The sequence below is a fragment of the Gymnodraco acuticeps genome, unplaced genomic scaffold (genome assembly GCF_902827175.1).
Source record: "Gymnodraco acuticeps unplaced genomic scaffold, fGymAcu1.1, whole genome shotgun sequence".
Lineage (NCBI taxonomy): Eukaryota > Metazoa > Chordata > Actinopteri > Perciformes > Bathydraconidae > Gymnodraco > Gymnodraco acuticeps.
This window is the reverse complement of record NW_022990271.1, coordinates 4,343,035-4,370,601: the sequence shown is the minus strand read 5'-3', so window position 1 is coordinate 4,370,601 and position 27,567 is coordinate 4,343,035. Positions and strand designations below refer to the sequence as shown.

General features: G+C 40.0%; 1 protein-coding gene across 1 annotated transcript in view; it reads right to left on the bottom strand.

The window, feature by feature from the left end:
* Positions 1 to 3,972: 3,972 nt before the first annotated feature.
* The window catches only part of ddb1 (damage-specific DNA binding protein 1), a 49,008-nt gene continuing 25,413 nt past the window's right edge, over positions 3,973 to 27,567 (bottom strand). The window contains exons 15-27 of the mRNA XM_034221211.1: positions 27,260 to 27,367; positions 25,307 to 25,514; positions 25,031 to 25,126; positions 24,616 to 24,727; positions 23,759 to 23,882; positions 19,046 to 19,210; positions 18,547 to 18,641; positions 15,972 to 16,142; positions 14,335 to 14,444; positions 13,476 to 13,645; positions 11,159 to 11,261; positions 10,377 to 10,500; positions 3,973 to 4,629 (exon numbers count right to left, since the gene is read on the bottom strand). Coding sequence (XP_034077102.1) covers positions 4,546 to 4,629; positions 10,377 to 10,500; positions 11,159 to 11,261; positions 13,476 to 13,645; positions 14,335 to 14,444; positions 15,972 to 16,142; positions 18,547 to 18,641; positions 19,046 to 19,210; positions 23,759 to 23,882; positions 24,616 to 24,727; positions 25,031 to 25,126; positions 25,307 to 25,514; positions 27,260 to 27,367 — 1,670 coding nt within the window. The 3' untranslated portion in view covers positions 3,973 to 4,545. The remainder of the gene's footprint in view (positions 4,630 to 10,376; positions 10,501 to 11,158; positions 11,262 to 13,475; positions 13,646 to 14,334; positions 14,445 to 15,971; positions 16,143 to 18,546; positions 18,642 to 19,045; positions 19,211 to 23,758; positions 23,883 to 24,615; positions 24,728 to 25,030; positions 25,127 to 25,306; positions 25,515 to 27,259; positions 27,368 to 27,567) is intronic.

Genomic DNA, 27,567 nt, shown 5'->3' with positions numbered 1-27,567 from the left:
ATGATATGAAATCCGTAAAACATTTTAAAAGAGTAAAATAATACTTAATTCCGAGTGCTCTTGCTTTTCTCGTTTAAATTCATCACATAACGGCATTGTAATACACGGTTCGGCTGCATTACATATTACAGATCTGCCGTAGTTCTTTATTTATAGAGCCCTGATGAGAAGACCTTTGGAAAAACTGGAAGAAATGCCGCCGAAACTGAATACTTGACGTGGATCATAAATATATCAACAATTAAACAACATCTTCAATTTCTCTTCACACAATATGTCTCCTTGCAGTATCAACACTAATTCGGCTGACTTTTACATTTGATCTAATTCGTAGATCGGTTATATAATTTACACCATAACGGTGCACAGCTGATATAAAAGGACTTGTAGTTTTTAAAGATATTACTGATTTTCTTTGAATATAAGAATGTAAATACTGAGTCTGAAATAGTATAGCAATATGCTGTAAAATTATGTGAAAGCATGAATAAAACTACACATATTCAGATGTTATACATACATAAGTGTCCTACACTAATAATACAAAGTTATTATGGCTGTGTGTACCTTGTGTGCACCGCCTAGTGGTTAAAGCACGTTATTGAATTATTGTTTTTATATGTTATATTTGATGAAAAAAATATTAAGAGTACATACTTTCATAGGGGGAAAGTAGACTTATGTATGTGATATTTCATTTGATTATTTTTAACACGTTTGCAAACAATTCTTTAAACATGTTTTCACTTTGTCATTATGGGGTATTACGTGTGGAATATTGAGAAACAAAATGAATTTAATCCATTTTGAAATAAGGCTGTAACATAACAAAATGTGAAAAAGGTTAAGGGGTATGAATACTTTCCGGATGCACTGTATCTACCATAAAGCAAGCAAACAGCTTCTGATGAAAGGTTATTGTCTTAGTGTTGTGATCACTTTAATTTCTGGTGTTATTGCTTTGGGTGAAGTGAGCAGTTCTCTAATGAGATCGACCACACATTAGAACTTCACAATCTAATTTCTAACATTTTATTAACTCACTGTCTTTCAGCGTTTGGAGAGAATCTCTCTCGTTATATATTTTCCACAATTTTCTCCTCTGCTTCAGAAATTCTTCAGCCTCTCAAAGGTCATCCCCCCTGCTACTTACAATGCTCCACCTTAGGAGCTCTCTTAAATGCTTTGTGAATAGCTTTTACAACCACCAGGATCTAGTCTTTACTAAAAGGAAAATAATTCAAAGAGTTTTCTAAGAATTTCATCACTTGAGGAAACTCTTTGTACTGTGAAGCTTTGTGAATTTGGCCCTAGTTATGGGCTTTGACCCGGCCTTATATCCAGCCAGCTTAGAAGTCCAGATGTTATCCCAGCTGTAAGAGTCTTAAAAAAGTTACTATTTTATATTGAAAAACCTTTAAAAATACTGTCTGAACTACTGCACCTTTAGAGCACCCATGAATCCCAACCTAGATGAGATCAATCCACACCAACATAATACCAATAATAATGTGTTTGAGTTAAAGACTAAAAGCACTGATACCAATATAAAGGGATGTTTTACTTAAATCTTTAACAGGAAAATAGGAAATACATGAAATAATCTTTTTTTCACAGATGGGTGGATGTGTGAAATTGCCTTTTTATTTAACATGAGCAAAAATGGGTTCTTCCTAGCGTGTCCTCGGTCGTGCATTAACACACAAGTTATCACATTTACTTCACACATAGTCTAAAATATGAATCTCAGTAGCATGATTTCCTTTCGAGTTTCCATGATAGAACATCTTAAATGGAATGCAACATCAATGAAAAGAGGAAGATTATACTATTCCTTTATTCCATTTCTATTCACCTCTTCAGTCTTTATAAGCACTATCGACCATTAACAGAACAGGATGATGTTTGCCGGTTTTATGTAAGGCTGTACTATTTATTTAAGTTGAGAAAACAAGTGTACAGTAAGGAGGGGTGAGGATGAAACAATAGAGAATCAGGTGAACAAAACACCAGAGCAAAACAAAAGCCTGTTTGCCTCAGGATGGTGTCAGGAGGACAGAAATAGCTCTTGAAACGGGAAGAGGTTGTGCCAGTTTGTGGCCAGTTGGCTTCAGTATCCTCAGTTTAAAATGCAACGCTGTAGAGAATTGTGATTGAAGCTAGTTTGCATGGGTGAAAAGAAGTATGCACATTACAGATATTAATGAGGTGCTTGAGAAAACATTATACAGTAAAGTTCAGCATTTTGAGCAGCAGAAGGAAACCCTGCGTGTTAGTATGCACACAAACACATTTATTATGGCTGCGTGGGCTACATGTTGAAAGGTTGCTTTAATTTGAAACCGGACCGGGATGCAGTTTTAATTTGATAAACGAGGTCAACATTGGCGATTCCAGAGTTCAGGCTGTTAAAGTGTTTTTAAATGGTTTTATATAGAAGCAGAAAAGGACAAAAAGGTAAAGGACAAACATTTTCTGTGTAAATGCAAATGATTCATGCTGAATAAACATAATTGTATATTTAGTGTTCACATTAGTAGGCTGATGGGAGAGGTAATCAATCATATTTTATGGTGAAAAGCAAAAACACATGGGGATGAAGCTAGGTGTAAGATCAGGAGTTTAAAGAGGCCCTATTATGCTCTATGGGGGTTTCCCTTTCCTGTAGTGTGTTCTATAGGTTTGTGTGCATGTAAATGGTCTGCAAAGGCTAAAATCCCAAAGTTCCATCCAGAGGGAGTTTCTCTCCCACACACTCCCCCCTGCCTGAAACGTCTCAATTGGACTCCTTTGTTTACGTCCGTGACATCGTAACATAACATCACTTTGTAATACTAGCGCATCTATTGGGTAGCACTCACCACATTGTAAGCGTTAGGGTAATGGGTGGGACATCTCTAAGTGGTGGACCAATCACAACAGCCAGCCAGCTAACCAATCAGAGCAGACTGGGCTCTGGTTTCAGACAGAGGGTGAAAAGAGGCGCTGCAGCACAGGCAGTATGACAAGAATAAAGAGCTTTTTTAACCTTAAAGCTCACAGTGGAGGCACAAAATACAAATGAACCTGACATTTTTTTTAGCATAATATGTCTGGGGATCATGAATGTCAGCACCAACTTTTACAGGAATACGTTGAATTAACTGTGGGGACATTTGATTTACATTTTTTTTTTTTTAAAGCGTCAACTTCACAGTGCTGCTAGAGGAAAGTCAGGGGATCACTAACTAAGGTCAGTAGGATTTCGACGTCTGGGAATCATGTCTTCAAACGTTTGTGCCAATTTGATAGAATAGGAAATGGCATATTCCACATTTTTACCTTGTAGTCGTACAAGAGGATATTCTACGGCCCTAAATATTGGGAGCAAATAGATTTCATGTTTAATTCTAATAGCTATTGAGATATTTCAGTCTGGACTTAAGTGAATAGACCCACATTGCCATCCCTAGAGCCACGCAGTTAGCGTAGCTAGAAATGAAGCATATTCATTGAAAACGTTGCCTATAACTTGTTATGACACCACTTCTGTAGACCTGGGTTCCTTGCATCAGTACACCAAGCCCACCATTACGAACCTTGGTATTAAAATGGACCGTGAACTCAAACTTGAGAGTCAGATTAAGTCGGTGGTAAAACGAGCTTTTATCACCTGAGGCAGCTAGCCAAAGTAAAACCTTTTCTCTCCAGACAGCAGTTTGAGACAGTAATCCATGCCTTTGTTAGCGTTTTAACATTTGGCGTTTCAACATCTTTCAGAGTGTTGCTTTTTTGCATTTAAATTGTTTTTTGTTTTTACTTGTACTTGTTTTATGGTGTGTGAGCTGAGCTGAGTTACTTTTTTGTATGCTTTGTTTTATCTATTTGCCTGTACAGCACTTTGGTCTGGAGGTTTAAAGTGCTTTATAAATAAAGTTGTATTGTTATAGGAGCAGAGCCGCCATGTTCTGAGGACAAAAACCAACACAGATGTCAACAGTACTAAAGCAACGTTTATTAGAATAAACAAAAAAACATCACAGAGACAAAATAGCTATAAATCTATCTTTTTCCTCATTTTGTTTTTCATACAGCATGGTAACTCCAGACTATAATTATATCTTGAAAAGTGAAAGCCAGTCAGATTTAACTGTGGGGTTAGGTAGAGGATCTGTTATGGTCACAAATATCCCAGAGAATGTTTTTGGTGAGGAAAATCTCTGATATCTCCTATTTATAATCACACATTACTCCACACAGACGCAGTCACACACGCACACGCACACACACACACACACACACTCGACCAATGTCTTCACTTTGGTCTTATTGTCGTCCAAACAGGATGCTATGCACTTCGCCGGGAAACTCTGGTTTGATGTCTACGTGCGGCACCTTCAGTGCCTTACCGGTTTTACAAATCATTGAAGTCTGAAGGACGAACATGCACGCACTGTTTATTTATAACTATTTACAAATCTGCAAAACCCAAACCGTTCCTGGGCTTTTTGACCATTGCTCTACCTCGGGCACTCTCCTCTCACTCAGTGGGGGGGTGGGACATGGTTAGTGAATCCTCGTCAGCTCCTCCACTATCTTAATGACCTCGTCCACTGTGGCCTCACGCTTCATGCCGCTGCCGTCATCGATCTGCAAGTGAACGACAAGCAAACAGTGAGCCTCCACATTAGAACAACAGATAAACAGGTGAGGAAAGGAAGGCTCTTTTTCTTTACTCTACAATTAGTATCTAGAAATGTTTCACCTTTTTTTGGCAATTGTTTTCAGTTGTTCAGAGGCAAGATGCTTTACCTGTCACCTATTTTTGTCTTCTTCTTTGTTTCAATGTGACCATCATCTGGTCGTCTTTGTTGTTTTACACCCTGCCCTTTAATAGTAGGATTTAATGTTGAAATTAAAGCAGTTCGGTAAGCTGCAAAGACTTGTCGATTAATAGATTAGATGAGAAGCAGATTTAATTAATAAGCAACCCTTTTGTTCAAAACAATGCTAAAATGTCAAACACCTGACAGTTCCAAGTACCTCAATATGATAGTTAGCTGTATTTAAGACTCTTGGTAGGAAATTGGTAAGGATGGCGTCACTATATAGGACATGAAGACAGGTATTTCTCACTGTTCTCTGATTAATGTAGTAGTAGTAGTAGAACCTTTATTTATCCAGGAAAATCAATTAAGAACAAATTCTTATTTACAATGATGACCTGACGGGAGGCAAAGGCTTCCTGAGGGGATGGGGTTTGGGAGAAAAAAATAATAAAAAGACAGACTCCGGGCACTACAGAACCCAGGAGACAACACAAACACATGGAGCAAAGATGACAGGCATAGCAGTTAAACATATAAAAACTCTAAAACAATATTGCTGTGGTTCAATCAGTCATTAAAATCAGCATCAGGCAAAGCAGCTACATGCGTGTACCAGGGTGTCAATAATAGTGACATTGAAGGTGCGGGGGGAGACAAAGGTTTTCATTTTCAACGTTTTTTGAAAGACATTCCAGCTATCTGCTGCTGCAAACTGAAAGGCGGAGCGGCCAAAGGATGTATGGGCTTTGGGGATCTTTAGCAGGATGCTTGTAGCTGAACGGGTGTTGTGCGTCGGGGGTGTGCGGAGTTGCAGTAATTGCGTGAGGTAGAAGGGGGTGAGGCCTAGGAGTGTTTTGTAAACAAACATCAGCCAGTGGATGTTGCATCTGGTCTCAAGAGAGGGCCAGTTAGCCAGAGAGTACAGGTCACAGTGGTGTGTCCTGTAGGGGGCATTGGTGGCGAAGCGGATGGCGGAGTGATACAGAACGTCTAAATGATCCAGAGCTCCTTTACACGCCGAGCAGTAGATGGTATCACCGTAGTCGAACAGAGGAAGGACAGTCATCTGGACCAGAGAGAGTTTAGCAGATGAAGTGAATGAGGAGCGATTCCTATATAGAAAGCTGAGTCTAGCTTTAACCTTGGTCTGAATTTTGGAGAGATGTTCTGAGAATGACAGATTACTGTCAATCCAAAATATTTATAAGATTTAACTATTTCGAGGTTAATCAAGCTTATCGTCAGATTTGGATTATGACCTTAATCATCAGCAGCACTAATCACAAATAATAAGATTACAGGTCTACCAGTAATTATTTTAACGGTGCATATTTGTATTTGTTTAAAAATGTAAATGAGCAACTGAAGAGGCAACATGTTTCCTGGCTGTCTATTAGCTGGTCTTAACCAGTTAAGCCCGAAGGTCCCCCCAGTGGACCCCTCCCACAGTTTTTTTTTTCTCACATGTCTCAGGGCTTCTTAACATTTATGAAACTATTAATGTTTCATACCCTTTTAAAGGTAAGAAACTCCGCTAACTGACAATAAGAACAATTGTTAGCTAAAAAAAACACAAGAGTAATACCAAGCCTTTGAATTAGCATTGAGCGAAAAAATGCTAACTAATGCTAACGCTTTTTTACACACAACACACGGTAGAAATGCCCTTATTACTATCTTAACTGCACAAACAAGATATACGATTTAAAGCTGAGACTCCACAGATTCCACACATGTAATGTCATCACTGTAAGACCTCGAATTCCTGGAGCTATCAGCCAGAAAAGAGAAAGTAAACAACATCCGGTTCCAAAAATATTACAATAATTACGTCTTACCTTTTTTGATTTGTGATCAAAAGTTGTGTTCAACGGAATAAAAACGCATCTCAAGATTAATCCAATGTCTTTGTGTCACGTATAATTTTTTACTGATAATCAATCATCATATTTATGGCAATATACTCGGTATAAAGTATTGCCGTCCAGGCTTGCACTTTCAGATATGCTTCGTTTGCTTCTCTATTACGTCCGCTATGGTAATGTTTACGTAGATTTGGGAACTGCCCATCGATGCTATTGGTTCTGATGGTTAAGAAAAAGGTGTAAATCACACGAATCGACCAATGGGTTCCAGAGATATGGTCCTGCGTAAATTATAAAGAATGGCAGCCAACTTAAGTACATTACGCAGCCGACTTCATTTATTGTTTACAACGTAACGAAGCAGGAAATGCAGCAGGACCCAGAGCGCACGGAGCACAGAGCGGACAGCAGATAACGGAATTGCAGTTTTATTGCTTATAGATTATCAGAACATTTCAAAGGGGACACAGCCCCATTGGATATTAATCTATGGATTAACTACATCATCGTTTTTATCGTTTTAATGCCATTGAAGACCAGTTTAGACCAGACAACGAGGAAGGTAAGTCATTGTTAGCCTAGCGCATTAGCGCTAGCGCCATTTGTTTTGATGTACGTTTTTGTTGATAACGTCGCGAGTTTGTATCTTTCAGTGTTGGGCTGTTCAGGTGGGCACCGTTAGATTCTGTGTCTCCTTGCGATCATAAACAATGTGTTGGATGTGCAGCTAGGATAAGTAATAAGGGAGCGAGGAGTGATTTTCGGTGCTGTAATAGGTTAGCATTTTTCGCTCGGGGCTAATTCAGAGGCTCACTGTAAGAGTAAGCTTATGTTTTATTTTATTTTTTTTTTTTCACAACAGTTGTATTTGGATGGAATGAATAGCCTACCTATAGTGATAATTCAAAGTAATAAAATGATTTTTACAGTGAAAAAGTTCAAATGGAACCGATGGTTCCCAAATTACCCAGAGATGAGTCCACTTAGACTTTATTTTTCTAAATCTCTCTAAAAAGGTCAAATTTCACTTGTTTTGCATCAATCTTGATACAGGGTACTTATTATATGTTATAGTTTGGATTCCTAAAGCTTTTAGTCTACTAACCCATCATGCAAGGGTGGTTTTCACTATAAGTAAAGGTTTTTTTTTAGGTGGACATTAGAATTTACATGTTTTTACTATGTTCCATCTGAATTTACTTTAAAATAAAAACATCTATATTGATTCTGACACTTCTACATCCAACTCACAGATGTAACCTTGCTTTGAGAAAAATAATTATTAATTTACCCCTTTTAGAAGTGAAGATATATCATTTGTTGTGTTAGTGGCATTTTCGAGCCTGAAACCTGAAAAACAGGCTCAGGGCTTAACTGGTTATGAGAGAAGTAAGGACAATTCTTTGTTTGTCAGCTAAATACCAGGAGTGGAGTGCACCAGCTGGGCGTAAAAAAGTAGGGCTTAACTCTAACGTCGGGCTTAGCTACGTCCGACGTAGTGATTCGAATTTACACCGAGTGCACCAAGCCTGACTAGTCTCGGGCGTAGCTGAGCCTGGTCTTAAGATGCGCGTCCACGTGAATACAAGCGAAACAGTAATTGTTGCCAAGCAACGCCATTTTACAGACTCAGAGGACCGCAGAGAAGAGGGAATTCCCACACCCACAGCGTCATCGATGACTCAAGGGGAATCCCAAATCGCCACACCCCGAAAGAGAAAGAGGGATTTGTCAGAGCTACAGCGGGAACTGAGGAGAAAGAAATCGTTCGTGTGGAGGTGGAGACCGTCAAATTGAGAGCGGAACACGAAAAAATTTAGCTGGAGAAGGAGAAATTGAGACTCTTCTTAATGCCCTTTCATTGTTAAACATGTAAACAAGACGCCCTGCCATCTTAATATCCTTCTTGCCTGTTTTACGTTACTATGGATACTAGTCTGTCTTTCCGATTTACACCTGCTCCATACTAGGCGTAAAAGTTACACCCGGGCGCAACGCATACAGGGCTTAAGTCTAAGTGGTGCACTAGTCATAACTTTAGTTTGGTCTTAACCTTCGGTTCTACGTCGGACGTAGAGTTACGCCCAGCTTACGCCCAGCTGGTGCACTCCACTCCAGGGGAGTAGAACAAATATAAAGCAGAATGTGTTTATTTGTTTATCTGCCAACAATGATCTAGCCACCTGTTCTACCATGAACAGTATTCCCAGTTCCCGCACACAAAGCAAAGGGGCAGCTAATAAAACTGTCAAACGCGTCTTTGAAATTCAACACCGCTTCAAGCGGTGTCATGTCATTTTCTTAAATGTTTTATGTGAGGGACTGCGGATGGAAATGAGCTCAAAGCTAAATCTGACATATTTACGCTTGACAAATGTTATTGTTTTAAGTGTTCATTGATGTGCATTGTCCCTGCTAAATAAACGATAAAAAAAGCCAAATAAACAAATGACAACAGTTTTTGTTTGCTTCCCCCCTGGATCAGACTGTTATTGGAGCAGAGGCCCAGACTCTAATAACAGTGATGTCTCCGGGCCTTTCCTTTAACCTGGGCCGAGCAGCGCACAGCGCTAGTTTTAGACCAACGCAGTTCCCGTTCTCTTGCCTGGCTCCAACATTGCGCGAGTGGCACATCTAATGGCTATCACTATGCACCCTAGGGTGTGATGGTCTTATAATGGGGTGTGGTCAGGCATTGCTATCTTGAGGCCGCAGAAAGTGATTGCTCCAATGACGAAAAACCCAGTTTGAGGTCAATGGCAAAACTTTTTTTGCAAATTCTGTATCATTAAGATGCTTTGAAACATGGACGCGCTGCAGCACCAATTAATAGTGGTAATGTTCCATTCATGTTAAGGAAAATGCAATGAGCAGGCAGAAGGTTGTGCTCAGCGTCTCCTCTCCCCATCTGGCACACACTCGTTTCATTGGGGCTGATGTTTCAGCACATCTTTGCTGTCCCTCTGCAGCGGAGCTCAGTTTTATTCCTTAATGGGTCGCTTCGCAAAGCAATACAGTTTTCATTATTTATCAATATATGTTTTCAATTATATTTTAAGTGTTTATTATCAGACAATGATTTAGATCACAATTGCGGAATTCTATATGTTTTTGATGCCTTTTCTTCCTTATATGCAGTCAAATGGAGGTGTGGATGGCACAGGGGATTGAGGATTGGAGACTTGGCGTGGCAGAGCGTCCAGCGGCTAAGGGCAAAATACATCTGCTGTGCAAAGCCGCTTTTGCAATTTCTCAAATCCACAATTTAAATATCCATGCACTGGATTGCACCTGGCTTTGAATGGGAATATGAGATGCCACACTAATTGGTTTAAATTGACGTAGAAGACACCTATGATTAATTTAAGACTACAACCCAATTGCATCTTACATTACGCACAGATTATACACCATTTATCTAGCGGTGGAGTTGGATTCTCCCCGTAATCCAATTTTGACAAAGCACTATAAACCCGTAATTGGGTTTATAACAGGTTACAAGCTGTTATCACAACCTGACAATGATCAAGCTGTTGAATACGCACAATACCTTAGTGTTTAATGTCCTTGAGTATGAAGACATGCAATGTGTTCACAACATTGAACAAGCCTAGATATATATTTTCAGAGAAGAAGGTAGGATCACATTTCCTCTGGTTGTACTCGCAGTGTGTGAGCCTAGATGAGCGTGCTGAGCTCCTACCTGCAGAGTGCTGACGACCTCCTGCATCTTGGCTCGACCGAGATCCAGGAAGCTCTCGATCAGATCTCCGTCGATGAATCCCGTGGCCTGCTCTGTCTTGCGCTCTGTGTGGAAGGACCTCCAGGTGAAGCGCAGTCAAGGAAAATCAATACAAGGATGCTGTTTCGCCTAAGGATAGCACTTTAGGTACAATATCACGTATTTTAACTCAGGCAAAGTCAACAAAAAAACAGTATGATATGTAGGAAGTAATAAAAACAGCTAAGGTCGCTGGTTGAATCTGTACAGATCTGGTATTTAAAGTTTGTACATGGATTTTAATGTGAGATGTTAATTAAAAAACACCTCCAGTTCATCTGGGTTGAAATCACCCTTAATTTCGTAATGTAAACAAAATAATCATTGAAATTATACAAATTGCCTACAGTTCAGGTTTGTTAAAATACAATAGTGACTATCAACTTTCATCACACAATTCTGACAATTATTTTCTTGATTAACATTTTCCACACAATTTCCCTAGAAACCAGAGCGATCTTTTAAAAATGTATAGTTTTCTCTTAGAAGTGCTCTTAAACCTAAAATGTACACAATGCAAACCATATAGAAATGAAATCATCACACCCTTTGGCAAAGTGGCTACATACTGTATAAACAATGTTATGCATTTGAAGCTAATTAAAGCATCACATCACTTTCCTGCGTGTTTAGTTGCTTCAACCACACCTGTCAGTGCGGGTGGTGAAAAATGGAGGAAAGGTGTGAACATATAAGAAGGATATAAGCTGTGCTCGATCTTCCCCACGCTCTTGATGACTTTGTTGAGGCGGTTCTGCAGGTCCAGGAGGAGACTGTACCAGCCCTCAGACAGGGACGTCACCAGACCTAACACACACACACACACACACATCAACACAACCCTCTCCCCCTTTTTTTAAGGTGTAAGGTTCAAAACCACAATTCACTGCAGCAGATGGTACTTTTGATGTATCATCAGTGAGAAGAAAGCAACACTGGCTTCAACACAGAACTCACAAAAGCTCTATAATGAATAAATAAGGAGATCCTTAGTGTGATCACAAGTCTCCTAATGCAAGTTTCATGCTTGTTCGCTAAGACAATGTAGGCAAGTAGCGTGATTCGAATGCTTCAATCATTCATGACCAAGACGGTTTATTTTGAGAGAAATGTCCCTGTAAATGTCACAGAGCTCTAAGGGAGTATACACATGTTCATGTTCTGTGACAGTGAGTGCTTCAGTTTGATGCTCCGGAGAAATAAATTGCACTGAGATTGAAAATGCACTTTAAAAAAACAAAACATGAATGAACAGGCATTGGCAAGGCAGAGTTAGGTACAAACTGCTGCTGGTGGATTACTATTGATTATTTCATTATCAATCAATATAGTTCTTTTCATACGGGTTTTTAGTCTATTTTATACGTTTCTAAAAAGAAAATTAGAAAAAAATTGCATAACAACTTGAAAGAACTCGTTCCGTCTAAGCCAACATACCCAACTCGCTAACTGACTCACAGTCAAACAACCAGAGAGGATTTATTCACTGAGTTACAAAATGCAGAACATCTTCACATTCGAGAAGCTGGAACCAAAGAATGTATTTGTGGATTTTGTGTATGCGAGAAACCCCTGGATGTGAACCAAATTAGCACAATTTTTTAAGTACAAGATGTGGGCTTATTGGACTCAACTGTCCCAAAATGTGCAACTCTTGGGACTGCGAGGCAGACGTTTAAATAATTAATCGTCAAAATGAAATAATTAAGAATAATGTTGAGTGATGTTAAAGTAAAGAGAAAAAGGAGTGGGAGCTCACATTCAGAATGTACTTCAGATACATATTAAACACTAAAATATTAACTGTTTTAAACTTGCGAAGGACCATTTTCATTGAGCGGTAGCTCGTAGCATTAATGTCATAATCGGTACAGCCATGTGATGCAGAGATGTTTCGCTTGATTTAACTTCAGTGTGACCACTCTGCTGTTCATTAGTAGGTTGTATGCAGTACATACTGGTTGAGTATGTAATATGCAGTATGTATGCAAACACAGCCATCTTCATTTGTAACATCCATCACACAATGTCTAGGTTATGAAGACAAAACAAGTTTATTAGGAGTTCGTCCACTTGGTTGGCAAGTTAATGGTGTGGCCTGCAGCTTCTTCTCGTCTAATAAATCACAACATGTCGAGGAGCGATAAGACGACCCGAGCTATATTTCTTCATTACACACTGAAGCCAATTTCAGTGTACGGGCTACTTCAGAAAGTTTTTACTGGGATGTACAATGGTGGATCTCATTTCCTGTTAAACTTTCCTCAGAGACTTTTTAAAGAATAACACAAGGTGTCGAGGTGGAATAATGTGCTGTCTGTTGGTGCTGTGAGGGCGCAGAGTGTAAATTACTGCTGTGTCACAATGATGTTCTATTTCTTATCTCTGACATCATTAAAGCCAGCCAGAAAGTTACTGCTTTCATCTGAGAAATGAGGTGTGCAACTATCATCTCTTTGTTCTTTCTGAAATGGAAATATGAGCTCTGAATAAATGGTTTTGACAAAGGTTTGTGTACTCAGTAGTTGGTCTGAGTTCAGCTGCTACAGGATCAAAGTTAAGTGGAGGTGAACCATTCAAACGTAATGTTCACGCTGTTTGTTTCTGGCATTTTGCTGACTGAAAGTCGACTATTTCAAGATGCCTTTCACTTGATTTAATCTAAATACTTTATAACACTTGTTAAAATTGGCGACTGGGAACTTATCAGTGGGTTTAGAGTTTCAGATGTCAACTGTTTTCTAATTAAAGTAAAACAAAACAAGAGAAGTCTGTAGATTATCTTGAGAAAACACGTTTTGTTCATCTCCACTGAATCAAAGCGAAGGTTGAGCTTTCCTTAGTTAAAATATTCCTTTTAGAGGTTAAATTGAACACCTGGGGTCAACTTAGACCCTTAACAAAAATCATTTTCTTTTGTGGTTCATAACAAAGTTGATATATACTACAGCAGGTGTTCAAATACATGCAGGAAATGGTGTGTGTATGCTTCTGTGAGTGTGAAATTGTCCGTGGGCCTACCAATCATCCCGTTAACGGTGCCAAAGAGCACGGAGCCCTGGGTGGGGGTGGAGCTCTCGCCCAGGTTCTGCAGCACCAGCGAGCCGTGGCAGAAGACATTTACAAACTCCCCGAGGTGGAAGACCCCCACCTCCTGCAGGTGCTGCCGCTCCTCGTCTGTGGTGGCCGCACTGACCGTAGGAAGGACGGTGGGAGAGAAATACAAAGAGGGGAGAGGGAGCGATCAGGAACGTGTAGGAGGGAGAGCAGTGAAGACGGGAGAGATCAAATGAGAGTGTAAAACAAAAATAAATGGATGGCAAAGTTAGACAATTTTGAGGTCAAAAGTGATTGATTAAGCAAAAGAAAAAACAAGAGGGGCAGAGATATCAAAAGTGTTGAAAAAGGTCAGAGAATGTCAGAGCAGTAATGGATAAGAAAGGTGAGGAAAGGTGGGGAGGAACACAGCAAGAGAGATGCGATTCAAAAATAAAGGTCAAAAGCATAGAGTGGTCCGACCTGATGTATTAGGTGGATAATAAGTGTTGGCATAATGTATAATAACACACTCACTCTCAGACCACATCTTTCTTTTTATGAAATCAACATGAATGGATAATAGCTATGTGGTGAAATGACTCATACATTCAAAAAGACAACAATGGAGTTAAAACAAATTCCTATGAATGATGCTTCTGTAAGGAGCATCATGGGACTCAGTAAAGAAGGAGCAACCTCTAATGACTTAAAGTTGATTTCAGTGGATGTAGAGGAGGCCATTAAGATTATTTGTGTCAGTTCAGCTATAGAGGAAGAGCCCAAGGGATGAAACAAGTCTACTGGAAAGGTTCAAATTCAGCTGCAGAAATGAGACACTCACCTGTCCTTCTGGCAGACAAACAGATTGAAGGCGTTCTCTGCCCCCAGGAAGTTGTCATCATCCAGGATTTCCACAGCACTCATCCAATTAGGATTAAAGTCACGTGCAATCTGAGGAAACAAATGTAATCATCAGATGTGTTGGGTACAACGGTAAACAACGCAGAGGACTTGGGCTGATAGCAGTGTGGTTCGTGCCTCCAAGTAGAGACTGTATAATCTATGAGCAAAGAAGCGCTGACTGCACACAAGTGCTGAAATCCAAACCCCAGCCAGTGTGTTTCACTACAAGAGCCATAATAGACTTTTTAAACACCCTTGAAGAAACGCGCATGCCACAAAAAAGGAAGACAATAGTGAAACGCCCAGAGCATCTGTACTATCTATGCAGGCCTGCACTCTGTGAGCATCGTGATTAGAGACTGTGACGGATGCTCGGCCCAAGAAGCTTTAGTGAAGAAAAAACCCTCTGTATTGTTATATTTAGAAAGGCAAGAGTGCAGACTCTTAACTTTCTGGCTTGTTTTGCCTCACATCACTTTAGGAGTATATACCAGTTAAAGGAATTGTTCCACATGTCAGGGGGTATATTATGTCCTTCATTACTCCGCGTTATATTAGAATACCACTCATTAAAGAAGAACCTGGGGAGAGGAGAAGAAAGTTGTTATGGAGAACCTTTAGAAAAACAGTTGTCTTTTAGGTAAGTGAAGTTCTTGGCAAACTGAAAAATGGAAGTCCAATATTCACTTTATTTCCGCTCCATTTGTTTAGCCTCTTGAAGCGGTTTGATACAGTCCCCATAGACGCAGGCTGACATTTTTGAATAAAAAATGTTAGAGTGTTAGGGTTACTTTAACCACAATATACAATATGGAACTCAATATGTATTGTTGCCTCGTCTGTAGAATAAAATGTGTTTATAAGAGGGCAATAGGGCACACATTTAGACCCTTGTAATATAAAAGGGTTCTCTGTTGGGCCTTATAAAAAGGTGTAAATGTGCTAGACAGACCCGACAGATGGTTCTAGGTACATTCCTTTTATACGAGCTCTAGGTAGAACCCTCTGCAAAAGTTCAGAGTGGACGGTTAGAAAATAAGTCAAACAGGTTTCTCCTATTGGGACAAGCCAAAGAAACAAGACTATCCACAACACTATAAACAAATAAACTAAAAACATATATGGTTCTTGATGGCACCTTTATTTCTCGGTGTATTAGAACATTGTATTTCCAATAGTTACAAACTTCTATTTTCAATCTGAAGTTTTGAGGAACACTGCGCATTGTGTATGTATCATTTCTGAATAAATGTAAGTTATTTTCCTCACACTTTAAGCTCAGCACCACAGCATGCCTTTACAACAGCGTGCGTGACTCTTCCTCAAATCTCTTTATCTTTCTGCCCCTAATCAATTTCAACACTCCACTCATCAAACAGCTGGGAGGTAGAATTCAGCTAGTGCTTGATAGAGACCGAAGAAATAACACTTTTCTGCCCCAAAGATAAGTCACACATCAAACCAACCAAATGTTTGTTTGATGTGAGAAGGGCTGAGTATGTGAAAGATAAAAAGACAGAGAAAGCGCACATACAATCCTCGAGCCCTTTAGGAGTACTTGTGTTATTTCCTCACCTCTTCAAAGTTGCCCTCCATGGGTTTGTAGGCCAGCAGCAGGACGGACCTCATCAGGTCTCCCACCAGGATGAAGTCTCCTTTGGTCTTCAGGTAAAGAGCCATGATGTTGTTGTAGTGGTTGCACTCGGTCCTCAGCTCCTTCTCAGCCGTCCACTCGTACAGACGGACCTGAAACAAATGGTTTGTTGTCACACAAGCTGCTAAGAGGTGGAGGATCGGCACTTAGCAAAGTGGAGCTAAAATGTCAGCCAGTTCACAGCAGGAGCATTCACGCTGAATATGTTCTGCTTCAGTGAAAGGTGATTACAGTGGATGTTATCAGCTGCCACGTTATGCGAGCTGGTGACGGCTAATTACACTCGCCGCTTCACACGATTTGCACCTTCTTACAACATAGTTTTTAGTTAAGTGACGGATTGAGGGGTGGTGTCTGGATACAATTACTGTACACATGACGCCAAAATCATTTTTACAACACCTCTAATAAGACATTAACGAGCCAGAGTTCAGCTCATCATCTTCAAAAAAATAAGAATGGTAGAAAGTATATTTTCTAAGGAAAACGAGAATCTCTAGTTTTTGAGAGAGGGAATCAGATAACTGTTGTAATGTGGCATTCTATTTCATGTGTTGCATATTTCATGCTTTAAACTTCATTCACATGGCTTCACAGTTTTTACTTTTGTTTTTTGAAACAGATTAGTTCAAATGTTCTTTGGTCTTATATTCTGTTTAACTTTGTTTCTTCCTTGTAATCATTTGATGTGATGCACTTTAGGCTTCTTTGCATTAACGATGCTGCACAAAAAAAAAGTGAAATCCTATTAATTCTCTAACAATGCATAACAATATAAATATATCTACCTAATCCAGAGACTGATATCGTATTTATCTCATAAATGTATGTTATTGTGTTGGTTGCCAAGCAGTTAAACGTTTCCTCATTATCTAACAGGAAAAAAAACGTTATTGATTTTAGCTCGGATCCAGATCTCCTCTCTTGTTTGTATCAATTTCTTCAACAGCTTGGAAATATAAAAGGCCCACAACTCCAATATTAACGGATACTGACATCAATTTCATTTATTTATTTTTTTAGTGAAAGTGATGGGAAGTTATTCTGCCAAGAAAATGTCACAGGAACAAGAATAATGCATCGGTGGGCTGTGTTCAGATGATAGAAATGATTACAAACCTAATACAAAAAGGCATTTTACCTGGCATTACTGCTTGCTAAGTTGTGATGCTGTCAAAGAAGAAAACGTATAATGACAGATACACATTTTTATATTTCCTGTGATTAAACTGGGATGCAGTTGCTCCAAGACATCGAAGGTTAAGCCACTAATCACCATTTTTTGAAATATAAATCTTTAAAGTCCAATTCAATAAAGAAGATGTTCAAGAAAGGAGGTGGTACTAGTGGTAATGTGAGATGCCCTCCAGAAATATGCAACCCATATCTATTAAACTCTCAATATCTTAAAGATAAAGCCTCCTTTTCAAGCTTGTAATCCTTTAATCTATCTATAGCTCAGTATGGGTGAGCCAGTTATTACAGGACAGTGGGGGGGGGGGGGTTCTTTCCCACTGTATGTCAAGTGGTTTCCCAGAGCAATCCATATGGGATGAATCTATTTCAATATTGCACTTTAAAATGACTGAGGAGAGCGATCATATGCTTCTTAATCAAATCAAGGAAAGACTATTCTAAACACACAACTCATCATCCAGAGGGTTTCCTGCTGGTTACAATTAATGATCTCAACCACCTTACGCTCCAACTGTGACTACTATGATTGTGTATCAAACCTTAAAACTTGGATCTAAACACATGTGCAAATGCTTAGTCTTGGTATTTTTACAACTTTCAAGCTTTTATTTAAATATATGTTTTAACCTTATTGAGTCAAAACAGTATCGAACATTTATATATTCAGGTAAAGGTATTCGTTTTGTTGAATGGGGAAATTAGGGGGGAAAGGGTTGTAGAAGAAAAAACAAGCTTACAAACTTAGGTATTTAAAAGAAAAATAATATCAATTGTATATTCTAACAAAATGTAGGCATTTTATGTATAGCATTTTTAAACAACCCGTAGCCCTATTTACATGTAGTGTTTAAACATTCTCACATGATCTGTTAAAGAATGTTTGGTTAAAAGAGAATTGAATGACAGCCTCCCAACACTTGGCTTTGGTAACTCCAGTTATTTATATCAATCTCCAATGTAAACATAATCATGTTACAATTGGCAGTTCTGTTTACATATGGGCAGAAAAACAGAAGCAGAATTGAGACACGCTCGTTTTAATACCCGGACTACGTGATAAAGTCTTGTGCAAGCAACGTCTTTAGAGGTGCACTTGAAAGAAGTCAGCTCCTTCTTTAAAGGCTGAGACTTTGCTAACAAGTCTTAAGACTTTCAGAAACTCTGATAAAAACATAATATGTCAAACATATTTCAAATTGTAACCTGCACATTCATTGTCAAGATGCATTCACTTGAAGTCTTCACATAGAAAACAGAGGTGCAGTGCTGACAGTCCAATGCGGAACAAGCACTACTTACTGTGCTATTGATGCTGGCCAACAGTTTGCCATTGAACTCCACCATAGAATAGACAGCTCCTTTCACCTCCTTCTCAGCCACAGTTTGCAGCTTACCTGCAGGAAAGAGCAGTGTCTGTCAGCCGGATCGAAGGCAACATCAATGCCCACTTAACTAGCACAGACTATATCTTAAATGAAAAGCTAAGAGTCAAATGAAAGGCAAGCAATGAACCTTGAAAGGCCCAGAGTATGAAAGAGAATCAGAGGGAATCAGGAGTGGTGAGAGGAGACAAATCTGATAAGAAGTGATAAGAAAATGATTAAGTGAGAAGGGAAACAAGAGGAAGGTAGGACAAAGCGTCCCCCAGTGAAAACACAGGACAGAAAATGAAACCGGGTGAAGGATAAAGGGAGCCAAATGAGCGGCTGGAGAAGGCAAACAGAGAAGGTTGATGGAAAGGACAGGGGAGTGTGTGTGTGTTTTCTTGAGATGGAGAGAGTGAAGAAGAGATACTGACCGTCGGTGTAGTGGAAGACAATGATGCGGCCCTGCTTGGGCTCAGCCTCCTCTGGGTACACCATGGCGGTGCCGACGATAAAATACACTGACGGGTCTTTTCCCAGACGACATGACACCATGCTGAGGGCATACTCGCTGGGGAGGAACTGATGGGCATGGAGGACTGATAGAGAAATAAAACATAAACACCTTAGGAAGCTGAGTGGGAGGCCAGCACAATCCATCTTGCTTTAATAGGATTTCACATTTATATGTTCATTTTTCATGACTCTCCGCCGGTGTTCAGTGAGACAGGATGCTTCTTGTTTATTACAAATGAAGTCTTTTTGTCTTCTAGAAACATGATAAGGTTCACAGACAGCTTTTAAACAACAGATTAGGAATTTATGCCAATGCGGTTATAATAACGTATTTCTTTCCACCCATAGCTAGCCCATCAAGCCTCTTGCATAGTCAAATGTATATCGTTTTATGCGCTGGCAGATGCATACAAAAAAAGAATGCTTTTCAAAATGTACACATTCAATGGCCAACATAAGAAAGCCTCAATTTGTAAAACATACCATTTATTTTAATGCAACAGATCGGCCTGTCGTATCGGAGCAAATGCAGGTTTTTGAGTAACGAGGAGATTTATTTTGAAAGCCTTTATCTGCTGATGACATACCTCTATCACGTCTATAACTTTTTATTTCCCATTAACAACCAAAGTGAGCACATCTTGAAGGTCACTTACCATCCCTCACTGCACAGGAAACTGTGTGCATACACATTTCTGGCAAGTGGGTTATTGCAAAGTTGAATCATGGACTGCTTTATCTTCTAAATAACTTTCAGCTACCATGGTGGTTTGTTTCAGCTTGTATGAGTGTCTGACTGCTTGTTTGTATTGCCCTATTCATGTCTATTTCGTGTCATATTCTCTTCAGTTAACTTTTCAGCGAGTTCAAAGCTAGCCAAGACTAGGGAGATGATGTACAACATCCAGACTCGGGTGATGTCTGTTGCTTGTTATGTCTAAATATGTCTGCAGTGTTATTATTTATTTATTCATCTCCCTCACGCTCCTGTTAGTTTGATTGCATCTGTCAGGGAGGCTCACCTTTCCATTTATCACTGGTTTTGCTCATTTTTCTAACACTTGTGTGCTTTACCATGGCAGTGAATAAAGAGCTACATGGTAAAATAAATTGGAGCCCGGGGAAAGGTACAGCAATGGATCACATTAGGCACAACATCAAGACAACCAGGAAATGATGCATCCATTGAGGCGTATTTAACACAGGTAATGTGGATTAAACAGACGCTAAACAATGCATAGCCGTTGTTTATGACTGAGTGCTCATCATTATAGACCAAATTAGAAATAACTGCAGATTTCAGTGCTGTTGCAGTAACTGAATTACTGTCTAGACCAGGGGTGGGGAACCTTTTTCCTCTCAAGGGCCATTTACATTTTTTCAACATCCTCCGAGGGCCGTACAAATGATTGACCTCTGATTAAAAATCACAGCCCATTCATTTCACCTTTCTTTCATGCTGTGCAAAGAAAAAGCAACCTCTTAATTAATGACTCGCGTATGCATGCACATGCACAGTTGTGGCATGACCACCACAACAGAAAGATATGGACACAAGATGTGTGCAAATGTATTTACTTTCCTATCCATGTGGACATGATTGAAGTGGGGGGGGGTACCTAACCTCCTCTAGGGTGGCTTGCTCCCCCGGGAAGATTTTTTTTTTAAATGTTGAAGTTAAAAGCATCAATCTGGTGCACTTTGAGAGCAACATTAAGAGATCTATGGAAACATCTCTCAACACCCAGATGAAACATAACTGTAAACAGATTTCTTTTTCTTTCCGGATATTTTACAAATCACTCCCCTTTTAAACTTTATTCTTGTTTATTAATAACAACTTTTTTTACCATCATATAGTATTTTATACCCGTTTACTTTATTCTCTTGTTTTTTTATAACTATAATGATCATTCAGAGATGTGCCTTTACCTCACTGTTGGAGAAAAAGCTTCTTATATTCGTTAGCATAGCTAGCTAACCAGATGCTAATAACAACAAAGTTATTGACTGTATGATCAGTATGACAGATCGCCACTGGGCTTTCAACTAAAGACACAGCCACGCAAAAACTGCGGCATGTGTACGGGCAGTACCCATAAGGAGCCGTACAGTACGGCTCAGGGTCGGCGTCATGGGGGGTCATTCGCGGGCCATGCCCCCCCAAATGAGTCACTGTGCCCCCCCAACGCAGAGTTGGCAAGCCTTGCCACTTTGCCGTTTTTTTCTTATTCTAATCATATAAGTGAAAACGTTTCCACTAAAGGTTTTTTGTGTGAAATACATCAGAAATAAAGAATACAAATATAAAACACAGCCTGAGGTGTGCTCACTGCTGCTCTCTGATTGTTGCTTGACGAATGACCCCCGACCTTTTTTTTGTTATCATTACGTGGCTGTGTGTTTAGATGAAAGCCCAGTGGCAATCTGTTCATCTGTTATACTGATTATACAGTAAAGCCATCGAAAATAATATGATATACAGTACAGTACAAGTACATGGGTCTCTGTGTTTCATTCAAGCTCGGCTCTGTGTGTGTGGCACGAGTGCATTTTGTGAGTGCGCGAGCGGTAACGTGGAATGTTGTTAGCATCTGGTTAGCTAGCTATGCTAACGGATATAAAGGGCTGTTTCTACACCAAGGTGGAGGAGAGTCCTCTCCTGTCAGACTGTGAGGATCTTATAACGTCAGCTCAGTGAGGTAAGGACTCTCTCAGTGTTTAGATAGTTCACTTTAGTGTAAGTTATCTCAGTGGGTCTCAAACGGTTTGGTCACCATTTATGTAAGTATTTTCGAGGAATACCTTTATATGATCATTATAGTTATTAAAGAGAGAATAAATAAAAAACGGGTATGAAATACTATAGGACAGTAACACAAGAATACAGTTTAAAAGGGGAATGATTAGTAAAATATCCATAAAGAAAAAGTAAATCTGTGTACAGTTCTGTTTCATATGGATGTTGAGAGATGTAGGCTATCCATAGATCTCTTCATTTTGCTCTCAAAGTGCACCAGATTAATGCTTTTAACTTCAATATTTTAAAAATAATCTTCCCGGGGGAGCATGCCCCCAGACCCTCCTAGAGGAGGTTAGGTCCACCCCCACCTAAAACATGTTCACATGGATAGGATACTAAATACATTTGCACACTTTTTATATGGTGGCCTATGTCCATATCAAATCAAGTTTTATTTATATAGCACATTTTTCAACGATTTTTGGTCGAGCCAAAGTGCTGTACATATAATAAAAAATAACCTACAGTAAAGACACTTTACAGCAAATACAACAGCACAGTTTGTGCAGAATATCAGTATGAGAAAACGACACCCTCTGTCCTTATATGTTTCTGTTTTGGTGGTCGTGCCACAACCGTGCATGTATGCACAAGTCATAGGTGCGCTATACAATAGCACTACACCCCTGCAATGTGTGTGAAAGACAATAGACTTTACAGCATGTTTTTTTTTTAAATTGAAGTTGCGTTGGTGTTTGTGTGTTGGTTGTTGACGGCAGTGTGTGCCCCCCCTTGGTAAATGATTGCCCCCCCATTCGATTTGTTCTAGAGCCGACCCTGGTACGGCTCCTTATGTGTACGGCAATTTTTGGAAGTGCCGGAGCCGCGTTCTGGTGCTCTCCGTCAGAACTGCACCCCTGTCAGACGAGACATATACCACGTGATGACACGTTATGCCCGTGTTGTGTTCAAGGACCCTGACCTTGGCCAGGAAAAACAGGCACTCGCTTGTTTAATTTTTTTGCGGTCTAGATTTCTTTAATTTTTTTCTTTTTTGCGTGTGTTTATAAATTACCTCGAGGGCCGTACCAAATGGTATACGGCCTGGGGGCCGGAGGTTCCCCACCCCTGGTCTAGACTATGTATATGAACCCTGCATTTCCTCCTAAATAACAGAGTACCAGAGCAGCTGTAAACATCAATAACCTCACTGGGCATCTGCAGTGCACAAACCATACTCTGCACTACTGCATAACAAAAGCTCCACATCTGATTGATCAAATCCTCCCATGCAAATGAGCAGTTATCTGATCGCACATTGATACATTTCACTCAGCTCTGGACATTATGTGCAAAACCAGTCCCTTATTTACATATCATTAACATAACATACCCTAATATATGCTGATGTGGTAACTATTAGATTTTTAAAGGTTAGGCTTGGCGCAGCGAAATTTGCATTGCAAAACAGAACGGAGCAGAAACCTGCCACATTCAATGGGCTTCAACATGGAAATGTTCAGCATGACGCCCAACATGTTCAATCATTACGTTTTCCCATAAAGAGCCTGCGTGTGCGTTGAATATTGAGGAATACAAAAAAATCATTCATGGAGCACCTAAAGCATAAAAGGGTTAATATTCAAATAGGAGATTAAATCAGGGATGACAACATTGCTGAAACAGATAAATAAAGCTTGATTGGTAAACTGAGTGTGCTGTGCACCCATTTGGAGATCACATATAATCATATAAAAGCTTGATGATGAGTGCTTGGACCAGGCTTTGTGTTTTCTCCATGCTGAGCGCAATGATTTATCATCAGAAGCTGCATATGAAAGCATCAGCTTTGCAGGCTCAAAAGGAAATGCTCATCCAGCTGTCTCACCTTCAAAGGTGTGCTGATCCACCACCAGCAGACTGTGAACCTCCACCTCTTCACCAAAGGAGGTTTCGTGGGGAGAAGTGCTGCTGGGAAAGAGCTTGCTGGAACTCACGCTGCTGGAGAGAGCCTGAAGGATGGAGATGTATGAGGCAGGAGGTAGATACAAGAGAAATCTAATAAAGGCTGTAAAGTCATTCAAATCAAATTCAAAATTTCTGGTCATCACGTGTGAGAGGCTCTAGCTCTGCTCCCTCAGAGTTGTGTGTTGAAGCAATAAATACAAAGACGAATGAAAGTACACACACACCAGGCTGAGTAGACGCCACACGCTGTCGCTGAAAATCTGGCTGAAAATACTTTTTTGTTATCTCTCGAGTCCAAATCTCTTTTTAAAGTTGGTCCTTCTGTTTTTTGAGCAGCTGCATATTCACTGTCAGTATTCATTGACAACAGATCAAACAAAAGATGATTGGGCTTCATGTATTTTTGGACTCAATCGTTAAACTTAGAGTATTATTTCTGTCTCTGCAGTGGCAGAAAAACAATAGAACATTTTTCAATTTTGATTACAACTAACTATTTATAATAATGATTTTGGGGGCCTTGTAAAAAATCAGTGGAATAACTTTGAAGGTAACATCCTAATTTGCTACAATTCTCAAAACTAGTATAATGATTTAAATGCTGGTATAGCAAATATTTCTCCGGTAGAAGATAAATAACAAAACATTTGTTGTAGACAAGCTCCCAGTCTCACCTTATAAATAATGTTCTTAGTCAGCACATCAAGTAAGATACACATGCAAAACAAACAAGCCCTTGGGTGTTTATTAGCTGAACATAACATGGAGCTAGGGTACCTGGGTGCTGGCGCTGGGGCGCACGGCAGATGTGGTGCCGCTCACATCCTGAATCTCCACCCTGCTGGATAAAACACCAAAACACTGCGAGACCTCCTGGTAACAGATCCGCCTGGTGGAGAGAGACAAGGGGATTGAGGCAAGGCAAAAGGCGAGACCCAAAGCGCAAACAAGAGTAAGCTAACAGAAGGTGTTCTTATTCCACAAACCCAAGTGTCGGTTGGCACTTAAACGTTTGAGGAAAAAAAACAGGAAACAAATGTGTAAACATTACCACCAGGAGAACGCAGCTAAATCAGAGCAAACAGGCAAAGCCAGTGCAAACATGAACAACACACAGCATATTTGTAAAGATGATGGGTCTAAATGTTATTTGAGGGTTCATATTAACTAAATATTTGTACAACGGACTGACCTGGGGGACTCGTAGAGGGGAACGGTGCGAATGTGGAGTTTCTGAATCTCGTCGATGGTGCCGATGGTGAGAGTGCTGTTGTTGGCCAGAGCCAGACTGAAAGAAGAAGAAAACAAGAGGCAGCATTACAAGAGGGAAAACAAGAAAAATACACCCATTGCCTACAAAAACCAAAACAACGTTTGACTGTATGCATTTCTCTAGTCAACAGAAAATTCCTCCGAACCAGCTATGCTGATGATAAAACCCACGAGCGGTAAAGGTTCTGCTGCTGACCTGTCGGGGTAGCCCTCAGAGTTGAGCGGGCACATGTAGTTGACCTCCTTGAGGTTGACGTTGGAGAACACCAGCTTGTGGTTGGAGGAGTAGATGACGGTGGGTCTGTCGGAGCAGGCGAACACGTTGGAAGTGGACAGGGATCTGAAGGTCCTCAGCACAGTGGGCTGGGTGCCCAGCGTGACCTTCTTGCGCTCGCTCAGGGCGCCTGCGGGAGGGAAATCAGATGGAAACACAACTTTAAGTCTAGTTAAAAGGGTGGTGTACAAATCTTTTTTTTTTTAAATAACTTGCCAAGCGCCTTCAGCCAGTAATGTTTGTCCTTGTGTGCAGAATATTTATTTCCTTTTTAATGCTCATAAAACCTTTTGGTTAGCCCTTCAGCCCTGCGTGGAAGCATCTGCTTTCTTTAGGTTTCTCCACAAATGTATTCATGGTTTTTCTTTTAATTTGTGTACAACTAATAATACTGATGCCCTTGTGCAAAAAGAAGAAGTATAATTATATGCACACTAATATCCTGATGATTACATTAATAAAAAATAGGAGAAGGAACATAAAAAACCCTATTAAATTCCTATCCCTGTCTACATGATAAGGTTACTGATTACTGATTACAGTTTGTGCAGGAGGTCCTTTGAGCCATGACAATAGAACTGAAGCTATCACACGATTGGTCGATTATTCAGACAACCTTTAATAATCTGCAACTTCTCTGACAATTGAATAATTGATCAAATGATTATGGTATGATTCAAATATTCAATTAATTCAAAAAACCATTGTAGCCTCACAAGGTCGAATACAAAATATGTCTCCATTCCATCCATGATGCATCTATTTAGAGGAGCAGTGTGTTGAATCTATTAGCAGTAATGGAATATACAATTAATATTTATTTTTAGTGCTAGGGTTCGGACATTGAAATACCTCAACAGGCAGTATAGCTTTAAGAAAAACAAAACATGTGTACAAAATATGCTGAAAAGAGATACACATAGATAGAAATATCTATGCACTGGAGACAATTTGCTGCAAACCCAGGCAGAGAGGGGCTGAGTGAATCGATCGGTGCCTGAAGCAGTACAATGAAATATCATAGTGTCATGTTATTCTGCACTTGTTGTCTTCTTATCTCTACTTTTGTATGTATGTATATAAGCCCCACAATGTCAATCAGGTTCACAGTTTATATTTAAACAAACAATGTGGGCTTTGCATGGGAATGTCATCATATCCCCAACACACTGGTCCTTTAAATGGACCATTTGTTGGAGCAGACAGCCGTTCAATAGTGCAGTAATGTAAGGGCTCTAACGACCTGTAAAACTGTTTTGTTTTTGTGGCTCTTAATTTCCTCGCATTGTTCTTTATTACTTGAAATTACATCACTTGGGTGTTAGGGCCAGATGATGTCATTTCAGTTATATCACCCAGTCTCAGGCATGGAGACTAAACATTTTACCAGCAAGTGCTTTCTCACAAACTGGGGGTTTGGAGTTTGAAAGCATTTAACACTCAGGGAGCATGTAACAAAGAGGGACAATTGAGCAGTATCTTATATAATGTGGTTCTGGAGCTTGACATCATACTTGGTTTAAAAGTGAGGGAATGTCAGCCGCTGCTGCTTCCATTTTGATGGCACTGAACAACCAAAATAGAGCTAAAAGTGCGACTAAAAATGAATGAAAACAACGCTCCGTAACAGCTGGACGTGTGAATCTGCAAGTTTGCTACAAGTTTGCTACAAGTTTGCTACAAGTTTGCTACAAGCTGCACAGTTTCTCTACCATTACATCCGCTGTTATACAATTCTTCATAAAATAATAATCTTGAAATGTCTTTAGACCGCTGCCTGCGGCTCTGCCTGCGGCTCTGCCTGGAGGACCTCATCGGCCGGAGAAGTTTGAGAAGCTCTCATGGAGCAGTTGTAGTTGTGGTGTGAAAACCTACCAGTCTGCAGGTCCAGGCCAAAGTAGAAGAGCGCCCCGTCTCCCAGCGCACACAGCAGGTAGTAGCTGCCCTCGAAGGTGGTCATTAGGATTGAGCGAGGGATGATTTCTGAGGACACACACAGACTCGTGATTTATTTTTCCAGTACTCTGGAGTAACAGGCTCACAGATGAACCACAATGTGATAAATGTGTGCTAAAATGTCTTTGTCAGAAAAATCAATAATGGTTGTCGGCCATATTGGCCGGTAACTTTTGGGATAGAAATAATATTTGAATGCTGCAGGGTATAAAGTATTGTGTCTTTTC